General features: G+C 38.7%; 1 protein-coding gene across 3 annotated transcripts in view; it reads right to left on the bottom strand.

Annotated features, from left to right (window-relative positions):
• Positions 1–1,204: 1,204 nt before the first annotated feature.
• Positions 1,205–10,831, bottom strand: part of LMLN (leishmanolysin like peptidase) — a 78,666-nt gene continuing 69,039 nt past the window's right edge. The window contains exon 16 of one of the 3 annotated variants that reach the window (XM_045812584.2): positions 1,205–5,623. In XM_045812584.2, the coding sequence (XP_045668540.1) occupies positions 5,523–5,623 (101 nt within the window). In that variant the 3' untranslated portion in view covers positions 1,205–5,522. The remainder of the gene's footprint in view (positions 5,624–10,831) is intronic. The other 2 variants (XM_045812585.2, XM_045812583.2) reach the window with 2 other exon arrangements.

The raw sequence follows: 10,831 nt of genomic DNA, 5'->3' as shown, positions 1-10,831 counted from the left end.
CTTCTTCCTCTCCCACTCCCCCTGCTTGTGTTCCCTCTCTCGCTGGCTGTCTCTCTGTCAAATGAATAAATAAAATCTTAAAAATAAAAAGAATTGGATGCTTGGGGCACCTGTGTGGCTCAGTTAAGCATTTGACAGAGAGAGAGAGACAGCCAGAGAGAGGGAACACAAGCAGGGGAAGTGGGAGAGGAAGAAGCAGGCTTCCCGTGGAGGAGCCTGATGCGGGGCTCAATCCCAGAACTCCGGGATCACGCCCTGAGCTGAAGGCATATGCTTAATGACTGAGCCACCCAGGCGCCCCTAAGCAACCAACTCTTGATTTCAGTTCAGGTCTTGACCTCAGGGTTGTGAGTTCGAGCCCTATGTTGGGCTCCACGCTGGGTGTGGAACCTACTTAAAAAAAAAAAATTAAAATTAAAAAAAGAAAAACAGTTGGATGCTTAACTGACTGAGCTACCCAGGGCGCCCCCCAAATCACTTTAGTATAGTGGCATAATCTGTTTAAGACTCTGGAGACTGGGGTGGCAAACTGTGCTGAGGCGTGTGACAATAGAGTAAACTCTATTCTTCGTGGTTATCTCACTCACATTAAATTTTCATGACCTCAGCCAAATACATCAAAACCTTCACTGTATACACATTCAAGAACAACCATATGCGTGAACGCATGTGAAAATGATTGTAGCCTTCTTAAAATGTCACTACGAAACCTAATGGGGTGAGCAAGAGGAAGCCAGGAGGTGTTCAGGTACTGTGATTTGAGTATTTCCAAATGTGATAATGTCAGAAGGTTGTTGAGTCACTGTTTCTAAATTGAAAAAACTGACTATTAGTGGCATTGAGTGTTAAAGTGGCATTGAACCTAAGATATATTAATGTCTATAGGCAGAAAAAAAAACCCCATTTCTATATAGAATGGAAATAGTGGCTATCTACTAGAACATCAGAGCACATATTTGGACTACCATCTCCAAATATGTCCAATTTAATTTAAATGTTAAAGAATGAACTTCTGGGCAAACACTTAACTAAGCTGACTTAAATAAACCCCTCCAATTAGGCAAATCTATCAGAGTGGTTGTAGACAAAAGACAGCTTATGAATAGGCCTACTAAATAAACTATATTTGATGAACATACCAAAAGGTAAACAGTGTTATATATGTTTATTATAAGACAGCTTCATTTTCAGTATGCTATGCAATTAATATTGGCTTAATCAATTACCTGAAGTAATTAATTACATATAGTTTCAGCTACTTTTATGAAATATTCAAACCTTTAAAAATCTAAATATTATTATTAAAATTTCCCACAAAGATCTCAGCTTAGCAATTAGGTCACAAAGTGCTTGGGTCCATGCCACAGGGCAGAATGGCTCCAAGGGCACATGGTGAAGGCATGTCCAGGATATCCTTTCTCAAACTACACTCAGGTTATGAAGAGAACTCACACCGCAAGACTACAGTCACTGTCTACTTGCTGCTACTGCACAGAGTGTGGTACATGACTGTGCCAGGTGCTCATGCAACGAGACTCGTGGCCCACAGCGTAAAACAAAAGGGACTGGGATAATCTGCAGCCAGAGGAGCTTGCCCTGAATTGTTTTTGACTGCTCTCTTTCCTACATAACTCTTTGAGGAGGGCTACTCCCTATAGTTTTACATAAGACCTGTCCCCATTCTTTAAGTAGGACAATTCTAGTCCAGTTAAAGTAGAAATTGAATTATTTCACAATTAACACCTTGTGTTCCCCAAACAATGCACATGGCTTGTGTTCTTCATCCAGGTTTTAAAAACTGATGATAAGTAAAGACAAGATACAGATTAGTTTACATTTTTATTAAAGTTGGAGATTTTTTTACTAAGGAATATATTACACTTGAAGTTCAAAAACACAAATAAAGATTAGTTCTTAAATTTCCTATTTACCAAAAATGTAAACATAAAAGAAAATAATTCATCACTTCCTTCCTTATCCTGACTGAATAAAAAAAAAAAAGACATCGTCCATTCAGGTAAGTTCTTTCCTCAGAATTAGTACAGACTTCATTAAAATATATTCGTCCTCCAGGGCTGCAAGGACATGGCATGAATGACTAATGCCCACTATGAAATGGGTCTGTGGGGCTATGACTAAAGTCCACCTCCTTTACCAGGACAGCTCAAATGCCCTCAGAGATGGCTCCTCTCTCCATTCAGTGTCCAAGGACATGGACAGCGCTACGACACTGAGCACAAGACACTATAATGACCATGACGTGAAAGCTGGCATACTCCAGGACGCAGATCAGAGCCAGCAGTGACCTACCGAGTCTGGATGAGCGTTAGTCATAGAATATTAGAGCTAAAAGAATCTGAGAAAGCAGCTAGTCATTTTACAGTTGGTCTTCTAATATTGAGGAGAATATTGATAAAATTTTATGGAATACTCAGATGTGTTTATTTATGTATCTTCCTAAAGCCATTTAAACTTCATTAATTTATGTTTCATCTTCAAATATTGATAAACTCTAAGCCAACATACTAGGCTGAAACTAATTTCAAGCATAATTTATAACATTTTAAGAATGCCTATTTGGTCTTAACAAAAATAAATATCCTTAAGAAATAAGTAAGGGAAAAAGATGTTCTTCAGGAGAATATTAGAGAGGCCTACCTTAAGACTACCCTAACTGCTTCCCAGTTTCTTTAAAGCTGTCAGCTCAAGTCTGTTGACATGGCTTCTGCTGCCTTCCTGTAAATTCTGTTCTTGAAAACCTGATAGACAAATTCAGTTGTTATTTTTGACAACTGGGACCTTAATACTATCAAAATGAACCTAAATCTGAACTGAAAACTGAGGTAGTCTAGTCCGTTTTTATATGCACTCCACACTTTTTGAGTCAGAAAGACTCCAATCTACTGTCCCCAAATCGGCTCCTCCTCATTCTCCTTCCGTGCCCCACCTCACTTCCACCACGGCTGCAGTCTGCTAGTCTTCTCAGTGAACTGCTTTTGTTAACAGAAAAGGCATCCTGCCACAGGATACCAACATTTAGGCCATTCCGAATTCTTCAGTTCAAAGCTGAGTTCTATCCCACTAATTCTGCATTGGAATCTCAGATTTTAAGTCTGTTTTTAGAATACGGTCATATTCTAAGTGACTCAAATGTTCCTCTTAACATTTCTTACAGGTACAGTGGCCTTCTAAGTCTCCACAGAGTACACTAGGAAGAATCAGCGATAAGAACCACTCTCAGGACTTGTTGAAGAGGAGCATTAGTTACCCTCAGAAACTCAAGATTTCTTAGCCTCATACCTTATCAAGTTCCTTATTTGTGCAGAGAAAACACTAGGGTATCAGATTCCAAGCTTAATAAATATATATATAGAAAAAATGTCATCTATAATATTTTCTCCAGAAAGTCATTAGTGCAAATATAATTATATCAATAAAAAATAAAGCAAAAATATATTTCAAGTATAAAAAGCACCATGCTCGGAAACAATACTACCTAAATGGCATTACTGCACAACAGTCAAAATATAACTGAACCTACCCCTGTGAATCTCGAATATATTATCCATCATATTTTTGGTGAAATTCTTTATACAACTTTGCAGGATGATTTATAATCACAATTGATATATAAGTTTAGAGTTTTATAATTTTCTTAAAAAATATACTCTATACTTTTCTCTGACCTCTAAAGTAATGTGTGACAAAGGCAGAAAACTGAGGACTGGCCTGACACCATTACTATTAATTTCTCTTTAGCTGAAGTCAGCTATGCTAGAGACCCCCAGCTTTTTTTTACAATGACAAATACCTCCAATTTAAAACTGCATGCAAACACATATTTAGAATTTATGAATTAGAAAAAGATGTCTTTCCTCTATGCTGGGTTTGCAGTTTGGCTCCAATACCAAACAGTGAGTTGGAATTACTTTTTGGTAACTATACTGCTTGCTCACTTAGCACAATCTCTTAAATGGAGTGCTGAATTAAAAGGCCAATGAATGAATGAATAAATGAATGAGTGAATGAAAAAATCTTGTCCAGGAGTTATGTTTATAACGCCGCAGGACTTCATTAGTTTTAGAGAGAACAACTGGGCATTACTCATCATTAAAAAATTTCAAATTGGGATTACATGGTAACAGGAGGAGTGTCAAAAACAGGAAGCAAAAAACATCACCTCCTTTTATGGTTTGTTTTGTTTTTTGTTTGCCAAACCCATTCCCTTGTCTGTGGTTTCTCTGGATAGTAGGTAGGGACAGTGGGAATCTCCTTCATCCATTCATGTGCATTACTAATTAGATGACCAGGCATTTGGCTACCTTAAGAAAGTCATAGTTACTTGCCATTTACCTGCACTTCACTGAACTTCTTCACTTTGACATTCAGAGCACTGGGCAGAAATCACATTGAGTCAAGAACACCACCTCCTTTTAAAGCACAGGCAATTTTCTGACCTCTGTGGACTGAGCCTTACGTTGTGGGTAAAGGGAGCCCTACTGAATTGGCTCTACACCAAACCTACACTTTGCTATTAGTAAACAACTCAAACCACCTTGTTTTGACTTGTATTTTTCTTCTTATATATAATTTTCAGATAGTAGAAATTCTTCTGTAACAATTTCTTAGTCCAGTTGAAAATAACTGCCTATCTCTCTATGCGCAGTGCCATAATTTCTTTTTATCTTCGTTGGTCAAAAAGGAATGGTTCTACTTTTGCTGGATTACGGTTATCATAATTATTATGTGAAAAACATAGAGTTATGTTTTCTTCTGTTTGCATGTCTTCAATGTTTTTACAGGGCAGAGTATTTTTCTTTCTCTGCTCCCACAGTTTTTCAAGTCATGATTAAACTACTGGAGAATACGACTGGGAGGGTTACCAACCTGTGAAGGTTCAATAGCAAACTGCCACACAACTGGTTTAAAAAAGGCAAGCACGGTTAAATCATAGATTAAGCAAAACATAATTAAAAAAAAAAAAACCTTTTAGAAGATTGAGAACAATGATTTAAGTGTACCATGCACAGTCATTAAACTCAATATAGGTATAATAGTGATGTAGAAACCCAATTCAATTACTTTCTGTAAGTCAAAAGACAATTAATACTTTTGAGAACAGGATCCACAATTTATAATCTTGTAATAACCATTTTTTAAATTACTGCAGTATGATGAGCTTTCCCATCATTTTAGGTTAATGAAATGCTGGGGTATGTAATTACTCTGAAAATTTCACCAATTATCCCATTTCCAAAGGTAAACTTCAGGCAGGTTATATATCCTGACAAAGACGTGTGATTTAGAATTCCTTCTCCTCCTCCAAGCTCTGAGGCTGTAGCGCTGCTGAACAGTGACTGTTGTGAAGTTCTGCTTCAAAATCTGACTGTGGTCAATGCTTCCAAGCCAAAGTCAGGAACGCCACTTCTGCCATCTGCCTAGGCTGGCACTCTCCCAGGTTTTGTGCTTTGTTCAGATGAACGTGACACAAAGGAATGTCTTGAGAATCCACTTTTCCATTCCTAGTGCCATACACAAAGAAGAAATCCAGCCAACAGAGGAAATAGATTGCCTAGCAGAAGCCAGAGGGTGACCACCAGGCTAGAGGAACGGGAACAGAGATCTAGGGTTGAAAACAAGAAATTGACTTTCTGGAGACATTTTTGGAATAAATCATACCAACTAAAAATTGACAGATGAGTACAGGTGACTATTAAAAGGTAGAATCAAGAATAACTTCTTGAAACCTAGATACGCAAAGTCATTTTTTATACACTTATGGAAACAGAACAAAATACTTTATGCAGGAAGAAAAGATGATGTACCCACCATATCAAGGTTAAAAGCAGCACCCCAAAAGAAAGAAGTGTCTTCAGGAAGTATCCTGACAAAGCTCAAGGTGCTACACAGGAAAGTAAATTAATATCTTGCTATTCTGACATGGGATGCAGGACCTTCTTCCTCTATTCTCTCTTGTCCTTTCTAAGTAGGGTGACCTTATAATTCATCATTCCAAATCAGGGCATTTTGAGACAAGTGTTGCAATAAATTTCCCAAGATGGAGCCACTCGTACCTGTGGTACTGCGTCAGCAAACTGAAACTTAGATAACTTCTGTGTCCCTCCACTTGACCAGAAACACAGTATAACAAGTAAGCTAACCTTCAACTGCCAAGCCAACTCTGGGACCCGCACGTATTTCCTTTTCCTTTCATCTTTCTAAATAAGGTCAGATATGCCACCCCAGCAAATCAACTTAACCTGAGTACTTCTTCCTTGTTTCCTGCTTGCAGTCCTTTTCCCTTATTTTGCAGTTCTCTGTACTCTTGAGAAGGAGACTGCCTGCTTTATGAAGTGTGGAATAAAATTTGCTTAGATCGACTAAATTGTTCTGATTAACACATGGGGAATGCTATTAATAATTATACCAAGACCACAGGTACATGGACTGTCCCAGGTAAACCAGGACATATGGTCCCTGATCTCTAAATATCTACCCATCTATCCATAGTATCCCAGGCTGATATGGAAATGGCAGAAGAGGGGTGCCTGGGTGGCTCAGTCGGTTGAGCATCTGCCTTCAGCTCAGGTCATGATGCCAGGGTCCTGGGATCGAGTCCTGCATTGGGCTCTCTGCTCAGTGGGTAGTCTGCTTCTCCCTCTCCCTCTGCCTGCCACTTCCCCTGCTTGTGCTCTCTCTCTCAAATAAATGAATAAAATCTTAAAAAAAAGAAAGAAAGAAAGAAAGAAAGAAAGAAAGGAAGGAAGGAAGGAAGAAAAAGAAAGAAAGAAATGGCAAAAGATTCTATGGGCTTTGGGCACTAGGAATATATTTTAATTTAGCCATGAGTGGTTCTCCAGGCTAAAATGACTTCCCAAAACAATTCTCAGAATGGAAAACATTTTTATTGCAGTCAAGAGACCAGGTCAACCTGACTTTTTTATTTTTTATTTTATTTTATTTTATTTTATTTTATTTTATTTTATTTTATTTTATTTTATTTTATTTTATTTTATTTATTTTATTTTAAGATTTTATTTATTCATTTGAGAGAGACAGGCAGCCAGAGAGGGAACACAAGCAGGGGGAGTGGGAGAGGAAGAAGCAGGCTCCCAGCGGAGGAGCCTGACGTGGGGCTTGATCCCAGAACGCCGGGATCATGCCCTGAGCCGAAGGCAGACGCCCAACGACTGAGCCACCCAGGCGCCCCAACCTGACTTTATTTTAGAATAAGTTGTCAAGTATCTTGATCAATAAAAAACCAACCAAGTCTTCAAGTCTGACTTGCTTAAATAGGACTGATCTTCAGCTATAGAATGAATAGAATGATAATGTCATGGCACTGCATCTTGCACTTTTGAGCACTATGCAGTGTGGAACAAGTATTTAAAAAAAATTATTTTACTGCCTGTAAGCCAGGTAAACCACGGGGAACATCTATGCTTCCACAATGGAATCATGCTGGTATTCGTTATATCTTAAAAAAAAAATCCCACTTAGCTAAGAATGGTTCTTCTCAAAGTGTAGTCCTTGTGTCAACAATATCAGCATCACCTGGGAACTTGTTAAAAATGCAAATTCTCAGGCTCCAACCCAGATCCTTTGAACCTGAAACTCTGGATTTTAACATGATTCTGATGTATGCTAAAGTTTGAGAACTTCTGACCTAGGACTGCGCTATCTAATATGGCAGCCATAGCTATATGTGCTATTTAAATCTAAATTAATTAAAATAAAATAGTTTCTCACATTAACTACATTTTACATGCTCAACAGTCATATGTGACTAATGACTATTGTACTGGACAGTGAAAACTATGGAACATTTCCATCAACCCAGAGTTGTTGCAGAGCGGTCTGGGCTGCATTAAGGAATAGACCCTGGAGTGCCTAATAACATAGGCATATCCCTTTATCTCCTGATTTTTAATTCGGCCCAAAGGAAACAGGAGAAGTAGGCACTGTTTATCTACTGTTGGTACTAAAATTTAACAAGCAATTAAAACATTAATGGCAGTTCTGGAACATCTGTTCTTCAAAAACATTGCACTTTTAGTACTAGTACTAATTAAAATGAAAAGATTCAAAAAGAGGGTTTCAAAATGAATTAGAGACAATAAGATCTGGGTTTTTATCTGAACATCATTATTTATTAGTTCATGGATAATACATTACTAAATCTCTTTATACCTTAGTTTTCTCATGTGTAAAACAATAATTCCTACCTCATTAGGTTTTGTGATGGTTAAATGCAATGATACAGACATAAAGCACTTGGCAAAGTGTCTAGCATTCAATAAATGGAAACAAAAACAACCCTTACAATCTGAAGAGACTTGAAAGAATTCAGAAATAAATCTTTCATAGTCACTAATGGAAACTATTTTAGGCAATATAGAGCAACTATCTAACCACACTCTAGCATTTAGAAGTGACAACTAGAAAAAAGGAGAAAAGAAAGTCAGAGTTTTATATTCTTTTTTTTTTTTTTTTTTTTTTTAAGATTTCTACCCACCCATTTGAGAGAGAGAGCAAGGAGGAGGAGGTGGGGGGGAGAGCACGAGCAGGGGGAGGGGTAGGCAGAGAGAGAAGCAGGCTCCCCGCTGAGCAGGGAGCCCAATGCAGGGGCTCCATCCCAGGACCCCAAGATCATGACCTGAGCCGAAGGCAGACACTTAACTGACTGAGCCACCAGGCGCCCCCAGAGTTTTACATTCTAAAAGAAATTACAAATATAAGAAAAGGCTAGGGGCGCCTGGGTGGCTCAGTCCTTAAGTGTCTGCCTTCGGCTCAGGGCGTGATCCCGGCGTTCTGGGATCGAGCCCCGCATCAGGCTCCTGTGCTGGGAGCCTACTTCTTCCTCTCCCACTCCCCCTGCTTGTGTTCCCTCTCGCTGGTTGTCTCTCTCTCTCTGTCAAATAATTAAGTAAAATCTTAAAAAAAAAGAAAAAGAAAAGGCTATGCGAACTAACACCTAAGAACAACAATAACAAAAATCAGAAGAATTTAGGGAGAATATCTTTTACACTTTCTCCAGAATATTAGCATTTTTAATGTTTTATAGGCATGCTTAAAAACCTAAAAAAATACTTTCCTAAGACAGATTACGGGCAGTCATTTGTTTAATAAGGTTCATCATAGATTAATTCTAATTAAGTATTTCTCACACAAGTACATTTAAAGCATCATAATATTTTTACAAGTTTAGTGGGACATAAAAAAGTATTAAACAGAAACAAACTATTTACCTGAAAGAAACATTTGTCATGGTTTCTGGCACATAGTTCAATAAATTTTCAATAAAGGCTCAATATGCTCAGTGAACACATTGACAAATATGGTTAAGTCAGGATATTTTAGAATTTCAACAGTAATGTGTATATTTAAAAAACAATGCCTAAAATGTATCTATTCTTGTAATATTCACGTATTTTTCAAAATTGTAGTAGTGATTTGGTGCTTGCAACGCTCTTTTGAGCATGCTTCCTCATAGAAATGGGCAAGTTAACAGAGAAATCAATCACATTATAGCAACACCATTTCAGAAGGGTGACTGATAGAGAAGGAGTAGGATAAGCAGAGTCTAAGGTGCAGACTGTGCAGGTGGAGGGGGCAGGTGATTTGCAATCTCTACCCCCACCTCCTTTTAATAGACTCACTTGTCTTTGTCATGCTCCAAGGACAGGAAATAATCATCTCATAGCCCCTTGACCTGGTTTGGATTTTCTCTCATTCCTAGACATTCTTCTACTATACTCCTAAGATTCTTACCCATGAACCAGCTGGAATAACTATTTCAACTCTGCCAATGGTTCAATCCTTGCTCACATCTTGGACAATGAAATGGTGACAGACTGTTATAGCTAACTGAGATTAGGCCTGAGGATGGGAACTCCATCAGAACCACCTAACTTGTGGCTCAGAAGCCCTCTTATTCTAGCCAAAGCAATTTAACAGTAACAACAAAATTAAGTCATCCTACCAGCTTCATATTAAAAGTAAAAGTTAACTAAGAGTATTTAACACTACTTATACTATTTACCACACCAAAGGACCTAAGACCTTTTTTTTTTTTTAAGATTTTATTTATTTGTCAGAGAGAGAGAGCACAAGCAGGGGGAGTGGCAGGCAGAGGGAGAAGCAGGCTCCCTGCTGAGCAAGAAGCCCAATGTGGGACTTCATTCCAGGACCATGAGATCACGACCTGAGCCAAAGGCAGACGCTTAACTGACTGAACCACCCAGGTGTCCCTAAGATCTCTTTCTTTTAAAAGACTTTATTTATTTATTTGAGAGAGAGAGAGAGAGAGAGAGAATAAGCTGGGGGGAGGGGCAGAGGGAAAGGGAGAAGCAAACTCCCCACTGAGTGGGGAGCCCCATGTGGGGCTCGATCCCAGGACCCTGGGATTACTACCTGAGCCAAAGGCAGACACCTAACCAACTGAGCCACCCAGGCACCCCAGGACCTAAGATCTTACATCATTTCAAACAATTCATTGTGTCATTACTATTATAACTGCAAAATATGTCTGACTCCCTAGAGTTCTGTTCAGAAAAAAGTTAACATAGCAGGCCTGAGACTGCCATCCTTTGAAAGTCGTGCTTGCAAGGATGGTTTAGCTGGTGTCTGAGAACAGGTTTCCACCAGACTTCACCCTATTGCCCCCTTTCTCTTTGCTGATTCTGTTTTGTTATGTCTTCACTTTAACAAATCTTAGCCATAAGTACAACTACAGGTTGAGTCCTGTGAGTCCTAGAGAATCACCAAACCTGGAGGTGGTCCCAGGCACCCCAATAAGTACCAGTCTTCTAAAACTCACACTCTACCTAAC

Source organism: Ursus americanus, chromosome 4, assembly GCF_024610735.1.
Source record: "Ursus americanus isolate L20-20 chromosome 4, mUrsAme1.1.p, whole genome shotgun sequence".
Taxonomy (NCBI): domain Eukaryota; kingdom Metazoa; phylum Chordata; class Mammalia; order Carnivora; family Ursidae; genus Ursus; species Ursus americanus.
This window is presented reverse-complemented; position numbering and strand designations above follow the sequence as displayed.